Source organism: Panulirus ornatus, chromosome 56 (genome assembly GCF_036320965.1).
Source record: "Panulirus ornatus isolate Po-2019 chromosome 56, ASM3632096v1, whole genome shotgun sequence".
NCBI lineage: Eukaryota > Metazoa > Arthropoda > Malacostraca > Decapoda > Palinuridae > Panulirus > Panulirus ornatus.
Window position 1 is genome coordinate 7,227,544 of NC_092279.1, and position 13,639 is coordinate 7,241,182.

The following is a 13,639-nucleotide window of genomic DNA, read 5'->3' on the forward strand; positions in this document are numbered from 1 at the left end:
GCCATTTGTTACCGGAACAACAACAGAGGCAGGATTGCTCTCTGTTCGTCACAAAAGCAACTTCATTTTACTGGCTGATGAATGAATGAAGTTTGTCCGAAAATTCGTTGCGGTTCTCTACTGATCTTTCGAAAACCAGATTGTTGAACCAAGTTCATTATTTTCGCTCGCGAGTTTTGATATATCTCATGCTATCATCATTAACATGGAAACTAATACGAATAATTATGATATTTTCAGAAAAGTTAACGTTGAAAGGTTTCAATCTTTCTCTTGGTGGGACTATTATAATATTTTTTTTTTTTCTTTTGATGAACCCAGAGGGAATTGAGCATGACAGCCAACGGCATTCAAGCGTAAACAAGATGAAACTGGGAAGAGAGTCTCTCAGTAACGAGACAGTTTAGCTCGTTAGGTTCGACAGGGGACAGACCTAATCATTCGCGAGTTATACTGAGGTCAGAGGTTAACAGGAGGTCAAGGCTGTGGAAGCACACGATAGCAGAGGAAACGAGTCTAACCAATGTATAGATAAGATAAGAACTTGACCAAACTGTCATGGTGATGATGGATATGTATTCTTATCTGTAGGGGAAATGTAGTGTATGTATTCTGATTTGTGGAAGACTTCACGTGTTTGCTACTAGTTTAAATCAAGTAATATATATATATATATATATATATATATATATATATATATATATATATATATATATATATATATATATATAATGCGAGAGATGGCGAATAGTATGAAAGATATATATATATATATATATATATATATATATATATATATATATATATATATATATATATATATATATATATATACTTCTTTTCTTTCATACTATTCGCCATTTCCCGCCTCAGTGAGGTAGCGTTAAGAACAGAGGACTGGGCATCTGAGGAAACATCCTCACCTGGCCCCCTTCTCTGTTCCTTCCTTTGGAAAATTAAAAAAAAAAAAAAAACGAGAGGGGAGGATATCCAGCCCCCCGCTCCCTTCCCTTTTAGTCGCCTTTTACGACACGCAGGGAATACGTGGGAAGTATTCTTTCTCCCCTATCCCCAGGGATATGTATGATGTATGGCGAATATGTATGATGAAGAAAAAAAAGAAATGTATGATATTTAAATGATAGAAAGAGTAATACATAGAACTTACCTGGCGACATTGTGGCTAGAACCACGTCTCTGCAGTTTCTCGACGTTTTGCCTCGTGTGGGAGATGATGAGGACGAAGTCAGTGAGGATTTCGGAGGATGTGAGGGAGGTCCTCACGCCCTGTGCTCAGGCAGGTGTGAGGCAAGAAGAGGTGTTTTATGCAGGAGAAGACTCAAGAGGGGTGCTCGAGTGGGAGGAAAAGGAAGGAGATAAGAGATTAAGATAAGCCAAGCCATCTAAAGAGAAATAAGATACGAGAAGCCCCAAAAGAACACACGTGTGTATAAGTTGGCTGGGAGTGTGTCAGTCTCCAGAGCAAGCAAGCAAGCAAGCAAGCAAGCAAGCAAGGGGGGTGGGGAGGGGACTTTCCCCACCACGCGTCACGCGTATTAAAGCTGAACATCGCGTTAGTTTTGATACTTTAAACAATTACCAGACCTCTCCCACACCCCCCCACAGCAACCTCCTCTTCCCCCTCAGCAGCATCCTCTCCCACCACAGCAAACTGTCCCATAACCACAGCAACCTCCTCTCCCCCCACCACAGCAACCTCTCCCACCACCACAGCAGCATCCTTTCCCACCACCACAGCAACCTCCTCTTCCACCACCACAGCAACACGCTGCACCTCACCTACGCACACGCTTCCACCTCGTCCGTCCGTCCCTGGTTTCGGTGGCCTACACCTTCCATTGCTGGCTCTGCGTTTAAACCTATTGTATTTTGCATCATGTCTGAGCTGTGTTTACTGCTGGCACCTTCTCTCTCTCGGGCGGCTCTGTAGCTCGTTGGTCCAGCTGTGTGTCCTCAAGTGTGTTCTCCACCATGTAAAGAGAGTCGAGTGATGTCTATACAAGATCCATCGTGTCTCTTCTATGATTTTAGGATGTGTCTTTGTGTCTGGCTTTCTCGTCTTTGGCTGTGTGTATTTTGTGAGGTGGGAAAAAATATACCTGGCAGAGACCCGGATGGTCTTATGTCGTTTTAACGAAGCTTTCGTCATATTTCTCTCTCTCTCTCTCTCTCTCTCTCTCTCTCTCTCTCTCTCTCTCTCTCTCTCTCTCTCTCTCTCTCTCTCGTTCGTGGGTAACATTCTTCTCTTTCCTTTACGTAAAATGAAGAACATGTCTCAGTTTTGTTTTTTTTTTCAATGTAATACCAGATATATATATATATATGTGTGTGTCTTTGGTCCATTCATAATGGTAATTTGGTTATTTCATAGATTTGCTGGTATTCTAATTTTTATATTCAGTTGTCTTTGTTACACAAACGTCCTGCAGTATTTTTAGAATTGATCTTAATTAAAGTTTTGTTCAGTTGATGTCTTTTATTAGTTTTGTTACAGCCATGATCTCTTTCTGTTCCATGTAATATCGTTTTCAGCAATTTCATTGTCTGTAATTCTTATTCTGCATTTAGGTTTTTTTTATGGGGTGGGGGTCCATGTTTTTGTACATTTTTGTAATGTTTTTGTATCCATATTTCCTCTCCTTGTATTCGTACTACCTCTGCTTGTATACATTCTACCTTTGCTTGTATTCATACTACCTCTGCTTGTATTCATACTGCCTGTGCTTGTATTCATACTACCTCTGCTTGTATTCATACTACCTCTCCTTGTATTCATACTACCTCTGCTTGTATTCATACTACCTCTGCTTGTATTCATACTCCCTTTGCTTGTATCCGTACTACCTCTGCTTGTATTCATACTACCTCTGCTTGTATACATTCTACCTCTGCTTGTATTCATACTACCTCTGCTTGTATTCATACTACCTCTACATGTATTCATACTACCTCTGCTTGTATTCATACTACCTCTGCATGTATTCATACTACCTCTGCATGTATTCATACTACCTCTGCTTGTATTCATACTACCTCTGCTTGTATTCATACTACCTCTGCTTGTATTCATACTACCTCTGCTTGTATCCATACTACCTCTGCTTGTATCCATACTACCTCTGCATGTATTCATACTACCTCTGCTTTCATTCTAATAATTTCCTGTGTGTACTTCCGCGTTTGTATGTTATGTGTAGGTGTTCTGGTGGCGTTTTTCTGGCTTCCATCTTGCGCCTGTTGTGTTTTGATTGTATTGCTGTGCTGGTCATGCATGTTAAGTACCAAGGGTGAACTGTGAGGGTTGTTGGGTCATTTGATTTAAAAATTTTATGCAACTGTGGGAGCGCTTGTGTGTGTGTGTTTACGGGATGTTCTTCTTCGGTCATCTCTACGTTGTTATTTCCTTTGTGTTTGTTATCTTTGCTCCTTAGACATGAGATACGTATTGTGTGTTCAAGCATTTATTTACTTGATCCTTAATCCCCCTCAGGGACTGAAACTAAGTCAGGGTTACCAAGTAGACGCGCTTATGATGAATCTGTTTTTTTTATAAAATCCAGGTCGATTTCCCAGTCACCACATCCCATGGGATAATTCCCATAACATTATGTTATGTCGTTTTTAAATGGTGTAAACTGTGATAATGTAAACCATAATGACTCTGTAAACAATATAATCTTGTAAACAATGATAGTGCTTTAAACTATAATACTGCTGTAAACCATGATTAATGCTGTAAACCATGATAATGCTGTAAACTATACTCGTGCTGTAAACCATGATTAATGCTGTAAACCATGATAATGCTGTAAACTATACTCGTGCTGTAAACCATGATTAATGCTGTAAACCATGATAATGCTGTAAACTATACTCGTGCTGTAAACCATGATTAATGCTGTAAACCATGATAATGCTGTAAACTATACTCGTGCTATAAACCATGATTAATGCTGTAAACCATAATACAGCTGTAAACCACGAAGAGAAACCGTTGTCTACCAAACGCTCGTTTACCAAAAAAAGGCCTGTATGATGGATCGTTTCTTTTCTACTTCAAACGATTAATTGGCTCTCGTTAGCTTAACCATCTCGTTAGCGAGGTAGTTACTGGTCTGTTACCCTGACCTTCGAAAGCATCTTCATGCTATCCTTTGTATAAGTCTGTTATATCAGCAGATATCAATGTTATATATGGTGAAGGGATTCGTGAACGAAAACGCTTTGAGAGAAGAAATATAAAGAAAACGTGAAAAGTTCACTGCTATTACCATGTTCTGAAGGACGCGAAAAAATGTTAATGGTATATTATCTGATATTCGCGTAAATATCCCCTTGTTTCCTCCTCTGCGAATATTTTATCGCTGGCATTGCTTGTTGCGAGGTGGGAAACATTGTGTGTCTGTCCTTATTCTAAATGCGGAATTTTATTGCATACGTAATTCAGGCGAGGCCCACCTGATGTTCCACAACGCGAAACTGAAATCACAGAGTGAGGTCTGGGACGAGGTAGAAGAATGCGTACACACACACACACACACAACACACACACACACAACACACACACACACACACACACACACACACACACACACACACAGTCCATTTAGGTGGGGAGAATATGTTATGAATTCCCTCGTCGACTCTCAAACATGACGTTTTCTATCCTATTTTTTGATGTAATATCACAGTTTCCTTGTCTTTGTTTTTGTTTGTGTGTGTATGTGTGTGTTTGTTTGTGTGTGTGTGTGTGTTACAGGATTGGGGATTGCAGAGGAACACTTACTAATGTTATTTGATGGTATTTAGAAGAAGTTTTGAGGTGTTAGAGTTTCTGATATACTGCAGAGTATAACAGTTGGCTTGTATTACTTTTGTGATAACCTGGTTCCTTATATATCTTTCTTTCTTTCAAACTATTCGCCATTTCCCGCATTAGCGAGGTAGCGTTAAGAACAGAGGACTGGGCCCTTGAGGGAATATCCTCACCTGGCCCCCTTCTCTGTTCCTTCTTTTGGAAAAAAAAAAAAAAGATGAGAGGGGAGGATTTCCAGCACCCCCTCTCCCTTCCCTTTTAGTCGCCTTCTACGACACGCAGGGAATACGTGGGAAGTATTCTTTCTCCCCTATCCCTATATATATATATATATATATATATATATATATAGAGAGAGAGAGAGAGAGAGAGAGAGAGAGAGAGAGAGACAGGGAGGTGTTACCGGATGGGACTATAGTCTTGTCGAAGAATTTCTCACTCCAGAGGAGTGAATCCTTACCCTGCTACTGGAAGTAGCGCAGACATGGAGCCGCAGGAATTTCTGTAAAAGGGGTCTTGTTTGGTTTTATTTTCTCTGTGTTAGTTATGGATAAAAATGAAAATATTTATTTTTATTGGTATTTAAAATCCACTGAGTAGGGTTACTGAACAGATTTTATTTAATGTTTTATTTTTTATTTTCGATGTGTTGTATTTCCAGATTGCTTGATTCTATGAGATGTGTAGGGTTGTGAGAATGCATGATACTTCAGCCCAGTCTTTTAGGTATGATAGCCTGACCTTTGACCTGACCCCCAAATAGACCATTTCAATGAGCCAGGCCATCATGCACAAATAAAATCTCATTTATTTCTTAATTCTAAGCCATTACCCACAAAAAAATCAGATCCCTTTACCTCCCAAACATCAATCAGCAACTGTGGGGTGTTCAAAAAAAAAAAAATTTATATATATATATATATATATATATATATATATATATATATATATATATATATATATATATATATATATATATTTTTTTTTTTTTTCTTCTTTCTTTCAAACTATTTGCCATTTCCCGCATTAGCGAGGTAGCGTTAAGAACAGAGGACTGAGCCTTTGAGGGACTACCCTCACCTGGCCCAATTCTCTGTTCCTTCTTTTGGAAAATTAAAAAAAAAAAATAATGAGAGGGGAGGATTTCCAGCCCCCCGCTCCCTTCCCTTTTAGTCGCCTTCTATATATATATATATATATATATATATATATATATATATATCTATATTTTTTCCCCTCCCCATCATACGTATTATTTTAGTCGGGTACAATATATTTCCCACAATGATTACCTATGTAAATTTATGCAAAGTGGCCTGTCTGGCGTCTTGCTCAACCCCCCCCCCCCCCCCCGACCATCACTCGCGAACTTAGGTTGTCTAGTTAAGTTGTGGTCATCCAGACGTAAACAATAAGGAGAGTGGGTAGACACACACACACACACACACACACACACACACACATACACACACACACACACACACACACACACACACACATACAGAGAGAGAGAGAGAGAGAGAGAGAGAGAGAGAGAGAGAGGTGTGTTACCGGACTCCACCTGCTCGTGGTCACGACGTGAGGCTTGTATCTCTGCCGTTTGTTGACGAAAAGAGGGAACACAGTCTCGTCAGAGAGAGAGAGAGAGAGAGAGAGAGAGAGAGAGAGAGAGAGAGAGAGACCTCCCTCCTCCCCTTCAGAAAGGTTCTTCTACCTTCCCCTGATACTGAGTGTAGCGCAGTCCTTGATGTGTGTGTGCATGTATGTGTGTGTGTGTGTGTGTGTGCATGTGTATGTGTGTGTGTGTGTGTGTGTGTGTGTGTGTGTGTGTGTGTGTGTGTGTGGGTCCCTTGGCTGCCAGACGCCAATAATACATGCGGGTAAGAAGCATCATCAGAGGGTACAAGGAAGAAGAGTCAATAAGATTTTAGTTTGCACGTTGCGCGTGGGGAGAGCTGGGGGGCCCGGGGAAGGTAGGAGGAGGAGGAGGAGAAAGAGGAGGAGGAGGAGGAGGAGGAGGAGGGAGGAGGAGGTAATTCCGACATTAATCTGGGCCAAATATTGACATTGAACGCCTCAGTGACGCGTTCTTCCCAGGGAATGTAAAACACTCCTACTCGGTATTTTGGGCCCCCAGGGCGCCGCCCTACGCGTCTGGCGTACCAGACTCGGCCCATATTGACACTGTCAACAAACATGGCTGAGTCTAGTCTCGCCATGATGAAAGAAAAAAGAAATAAATAATCTGTTCATGAAAAAAGGAAACCAGATTAACAGACAAGACAGCTTTAACGGATGTAAGTGTGTAAAAAAAAAAAAACGGGAATAGATGTAAAAAGACAGAAAAAAACGGGAGCAGATGTAAATGTAAATGCAGATTTATATATTCGTCTCATTTACATTGCGGAGATCTATTGATGCAAGGGTGGTTTTCTCGTGATCGACCTAAATATATATATATGTGAGGTATGATTATATTTGAACGCAGTGTTAACACGTATGGACAATATTGAAACGATTTGGGGACGAGATGGTTGTGAGCTCTGACTGGTAATGGGTACAGAGCTTCGATCCTGGATCCGAATCGTGTTTCATAAAGCACAAGGTCGAAGCAGGAGGAGGGAAAATAGATATATATATTTATATACCTCTCTATATATATTCTTTTTTCTCTCCATTCTTTCCTTCTCGTCCTAGCACAAAGCCGATCTCGCTGATGGAGTGCGTAATCCATTTTATTAAAGAGTCTCTGTTATCGAGTTCACACATGAACGAACCCTCGAAGCTGCTCGAAACGATCGGCCGAAGCTTCGGCTTCGAGGTCGTCGTCTCGCTGCATGGTCGCCAGCCACATGCAGGGGAGATGGAGGAGTGATGGTGATGGTGGTGGTGGAGATGGGTTTGGTGGTGATGGGGATGGTGTTCGCGATGGTGGTGTTGATGGTGGTGAAGGGTTAAATGTGGTTGGTTTTATTTTGATCCTAATTCCCCCATCTAGTGCCATTTTGACCTTTACCCCCCCCCCCCCCTTATACCGTGCCATTTTGACCTTTATCACCCTTATGCCGTGCCATTTTGACCTTTACCCCTTACACGGTGCCATTTTGACCTTTCACCCCCCGCCCCTCTCCCTTAAAAGGCATAGCAATCCCAGGATATACGTACACACTGTACCCGCTGTATGTAAGATGCTGTATTCTTGTATAAACGCTCAGAGATTAGCGATGATCATCAACATGAAATGTAGTTTGTTTAGAAGCCTTTATTACCCCATTCATCTACTGATATAAAAGTAAAGTTTAAGAAGTTATATCTGATCGAGAACTCATGGCCTGTCTTATTCAGAGCTGTGAAATCTCATGAAAAAAAAAAATAGTAGCATTAATTTCACCTTTTATGTCCATTTCAGTGTATGCAAATGTCTTTGGACAGACAAGACTCCTACTGAACATTCCATAACTTTAGAAATAACCGGAGATGACCTCTTGCAGGCGCAGTCGGCGCTGATCTACGACGCCGTGCGCGTGGTGGCGGAGGCGCTGACTCGGCTGAAGCGCAAGAAGCTGGATGTGTTTGGGGTGAGCCAGCCCCTGGGCATGCCACAGAGGATCAGCTGCGACTACAACGCCACAGACCAAGCCATATGGGAGCACGGCGAGAAGATCACACGGGTCATGAGGAAGGTGAGGTCCCCCGGGGGTAGTCAAGGACGGGGTGAGGAGTAGGAGAGTTAGGATGGTAAGAGGGAGGAATATACGGGAGGAAGAGGAGGAGAAAGGTGCTTTAAGGAGTAGGTGAAGAAAGGGTGGGTAAGAGAGGTAGTGGAGAGGAGGGAGGGTATTTTGTGGAGGGTGGTGACAAGGGTGGGTAATGGAGGGAGGGAATGTTCGTTCTGTTCTGAAGGGAGAGAGAGATGGTGAGGAGGGAGTTAATGTAGACATGAGCTACAGGATGCGGGAGGAGAGTGAGAGCGCGTGATGTAATGAGAAGTAAAGGGGATGGAGGAGGAGGAATAATAAGGATGGTAGATTATTACTGGAGGAGAAGAAGGATAAGCCATTAGCAACTTGGAAGGGAAGGAAAAAAATAAAGCTTTATCTCTCCATATCAAATGCCGGGCAACAGTGCAGATTTTTTGGGTTAGAAATGTATGAGTTGAGTGATCCTGCGCTGGGAGAGAGAGAGAGAGAGAGAGAGAGAGAGAGAGAGAGAGAGAGAGAGAGAGAGAGAGGAGATTAGACAAAGAAAGTCATGTTGGGAAAGAAATTGATGCGAAGTTACATTATTTTGCGTTGATTATCGTGTAGTTACATTAAAAGGCTATTACAGTTGCCATAGTAGCAGAAAAGCTCTTTAGATAATCATGAACTTCAGATGAATTAATATACACACCACTGAAATGTTTCTCCTTGCACGAATAGTTAAGAGTAACAGGATATGAAAAAAAAGACTTACTTCACGACCTTCTTCCTCTCGCACTTCCACGCTGTAATACACAATTCATTCTGGTATGATACTCGGCGAAGGTTTGAGCTTAAGAACAATATTACAGTGTACGTTTCTGTAAGATGCCTGAGCCTCATCCGACCATTGCTACTCTTACACACGGGCCTCTCCACTGGTGATTTGTGGACAGGTTTATGCGACTACGACAGAGCCAGCGGTGGGGTTACCCCAGGCTCATGGCATAGAGGAAACCTAGTTAAATGCAGATTAATATGTTAACGAGAGTCGGGGCGAGTTAACTAAGACGTCTTGTGGGAGACGTAAGAGGGTCATCGGGTTCTCCTCGAGGACCTCCTTAAGTGATTTACTAAATCTCGTGGAAGACTTCGTCAGGTTGAAGCTGAGGTGGAGTTAGACGGGGACGTGGGCTTGGAGGAGGAGGTGGAGGAGGGGCTTTGGGCCACCCGCCTACGATGAGCTTCGCTGAGCCTTACGACTAGTCTTGAGGGAGACGTAAAAGAACCGCTACCTCTGGGCGACGAGGTGACCTCCTCCGATCTTTGAAAGGACTCCCTTTGGGAGGGAAGGAGCGAGGGACGTCACAGAGAGCACGAAGGACTTTCCTGGGAGAGCTTCAATTAAGGCTTTCGGATAAGTATTACAGATCTTTGAGTGACCTCCCCTCCTTCCCTCCCTCTCTCCCTCCCTCCCTCTCTCCCTCCCTCTCCTCCGACGTGAGAGCGGTAAGAGCGACTTAGGAGGGTTGGGGATGGGGGGGGGGAGGGGGGGATCAAAGAACGTCAAGATCCGGATTCACAGAGCTCGAAAGAGCGACTCGTGTGTGTGTGTGTGTGTGTGTGTGTGTGTGTGTGTGTGTGTGGAGGGGGGGAGGGGGGGTGTGTGTCATCACAGGTGTGTTTATGGGTAGTTCAGCGAGGTTATTGAGAGAACTTTAAAAGGCCGATCCTTAGGAAAGGATCAACGAGACTTTTAAGGTTATCTGTGCATGACGTATCAATGTGTGTGTTTGTGTGTGTGTGTGTGTGTGTGTGTGGTTAAGAGGTTTGTCTTTTAGGGGACATAGAAGATCTTTAGGTGGGTATCCCAATTAGGTAAATTGTGGAGGTGAAGGGGGGCCGGGCGCAGCTTTGGAAGAAGCACCTCTGGAGAATTGTGAGCCACGGTGGTGGATGATGATGATTTCACGGAAATTTAAGGACAGCTTTTGGTGAGCGTTGGAGGTCGACCATAAAGACGTTTATTGGGTCATTTTTATCGTCCGTCATCGACGAGTCCCAGCAGACACAAAAGCCATAAGGAGGTCCTTAAAACTGTGCCATGAGCGATTGCGTAAATACAGCAAGAAATTTAAGCTTAGCCTTGAGTGATTGCGTAAATACAGCAAGAAATCTAAGCTTAAATCCCCTAACCCTGAACCCCCCCAAAGAAAAAGATTAAAGAGATGATCCTCCGTGGGAGCTGATGAATGAGTCTGGTGAATTACACTTGTATTTCAAAAGATTATAATGAAAGTCAAATGTGTGGGACACACAGAGCAAAAGAGACATTAAAGAGGAGGAAATGAAGGGTCACAATTCTATCATATTCATGTGCTTCTGTCTGACATAATGATCATTTTTTCTTCCTTTTATATATTTTTTTTTTATTTTTTTGCTTTTACTCGTGGAAATTAGGACGTGTACCGTACCCAAAGTAGTGGTGATGGGTTGGAGTGCGGGTGAAGGGACGTCAAAGGATGAATGGGATAGTCGGATGACGGTGGGAATGGACGGAATGGTTGTGGGACTCGATGGTTGTTAGCGAGGCAGAACAAGGGGACTGGGTGCGATTGGGGTTTACAGAAGTGGAGACTATCAGACGAGGTTGACGTACACTCGAGGCGAAATAGGTGAAGTAGGGAGTTGCTAGAGAATCTGAGAGAGGTTTAGGAAGACAAGGGAATGACGAGGTTGTGTGTGTGTGTGTGTGTGTGTGTGTGTGTGTGTGTGTGTGTGTGTGTGTGTGTTGAGCGAGGCTAAACGGAAATGGTCATGTTAAGGTAGGCGGAAGATAAGCGATCCGATTTAGTGTATACAGTAAAAAAGAAAGGGAGGATGAGATATGTATATTCGGTGTAAATAAAGATGAAGTAAAGACGTACGTTCGATAAGGTTCGAGCTATGTAGGGATGTATTTAATATGAGGTTTTTTGACGCAAGAGTGACAGAAGTTGAGGATATACGAAGGAACCTTATGTGAGGTTGGTGTATGTATATGTATGTCTGTTTGTTTGAACGCGAGCTCTGGTATATGTGTGTGTGTGTGTGTGTGTGTGTGTGTATCTTCTGTGTACCCTTACTCCTGTCACTTTCCTTCCGTCCGTCTGTGTCATTTGTGTGTCTTTGTCCCTGTGTGTCTGTCTGTTTGTGGAGTGGATCATAGAGCGTGGAAATGACCTGTTAGTAACATTCCCTTGAAAACTTTTTGAGTCTACACTGACGAAGAATCTTCACTTCAGTCTCCTCTCTCTCTCTCTCTCTCTCTCTCTCTCTCTCTCTCTCTCTCTCTCTCTCTCTCTCTCTCTCTCTCTCTCCCCTTGCAATAGCCGTGTGTATTGGCCGTGCGAAAAGATATGCTGGAAAGAGCACGGCCATCGAGCCATGTCCATTCCAAGTCCTTAATGAACCAGACGAAGGAAGACAATTTTCCAGACCCTTAACTTAAAGGCTTCCTAGGTGCTAATTGATAGAGGACCTCTTTCGTCTTTCATTTACGAGGAAACTGAATGATTTAGCTTTTTTTATCTGTTGTGTGTTTTATCTTTACGTAAAGGAAAAATGACATAAAGTTACTTAAGGATGATTTACAGGAGAGAGAGAACTATTTCTTCTCGATCAGTATTAGTGACGGGAAGTGAGTTTTATGTGGTTTGAGTTGGTATATTACGAAGGGAAGAGGCATCTGTATAGGGAGGGGGTTATGGAGGTAGAAGAGAGAGAGAGAGAGAGAGAGAGAGAGAGAGAGAGAGAGAGAGAGAGAGAGAGAGGCGCGTTTTGGAGTTAAAGAGAGAGAAGAGTGTTTAGCTGGACAATAGAAGGAAGAGAGTATGGGAGGTGACACGAAGAAGTATTTTGGAGGCAAAATAGAGCAGGTATAAGAACATTGGGAGGACAGATAACAGAAGACCTGATGGTCTATGAAGAGGTTATCAGCTGAGGGACAGTAGGATTATCCCAAGTTCCTAATCTTTGAGAGATAAACGCAGTATGTTAGAGCAAGTGGCATCTCCTCTCCCACCACTCCCTCTGGCTCAACAGCTAGCAGGGAAATAGTTAAGAAGGAGCATCCGGTATAATGTATATGGAGTATACTGCCATTGAAATCGTATAGGCAAGTATAAATGGAAATATTAACCGAAATTTGTGGAAAGGATGCTCAATCCGAAAGAGACTAAGCTAAATGTATAACAAAAAATTTATTTGCGTTTTCTTTTTTATATCTTAAGGAAGCTCTTGTAGTTATAGTTGATATTAATGAGGTATTTGGTCGAGTTGTAACTTAAAGGCACTGGTGGCCCTTACATTTGAAGGTTTCTCTTGGTACTGAGCAGGTTTATGATAAAGTGAGGTCTGGTATGAGTGGTACCAAGACAGCGTACTGTAATCATTGGTTTGATCATTTATACATGTAGTTATAAAACCCATCATATTATTTTCTTTATTATATACAGCTACGCATCGGTTTGCGTGTTATAGTTTCTTTATTGATTATTACTCTAAAGATATTTTTTTAACCGGCACTTCTACTGATGTTTAACGAGGACTATGTCTTTATAATTTGTATATATATATATATATATATATATATATATATATATATATATATATATATATATATATATATATATATATATTTTACCTCCAAGATGCATTACTTTTATCTCGTCTACGTGGAAGTCCATTTGCCATGTCTGAACACTCCACCAATTTGTCTAAATCCCTTTGACTCCCTGGGCAAGCCTTCCCTTGACTGGAGAAAGTCATAGCACGGAAGACGAGGTGGAGCGAGAGAGAGACTGAGGATTTAAAGGATGAGTCTTGGGAGAAGCAGCTGAGTGGCAGGGTGAGAAGAGGCAGGGTGAGGAGTGGCAGGGTGAGAAGTGGTAAGGTGAGAGGTGGTACGGTGAGAGGTGGCAAGGTGAGAAGTGGCAGGGTGAGAAGTGGTAAGATGGAGTGGCAGGGTGGGGTGTAGTATGGTGAGATGTAGCAGAGTGAGGAGTGGCAGGGTAATGAGCGGTGAGTGGTAGGGTGAGGTGTGATAGGGCGATTGGTAGCAGATCATGCGATGGTCAGAATG

General features: G+C 42.4%; 1 protein-coding gene across 1 annotated transcript in view; it reads left to right on the forward strand.

The window, feature by feature from the left end:
• The window catches only part of LOC139765856 (glutamate receptor 1-like), a 1,264,866-nt gene that overhangs the window by 959,381 nt on the left and 291,846 nt on the right, over positions 1-13,639 (forward strand). The window contains 1 exon segment of the mRNA XM_071693701.1: positions 8,329-8,520. Within this exon segment, the coding sequence (XP_071549802.1) occupies positions 8,329-8,520 (192 nt within the window).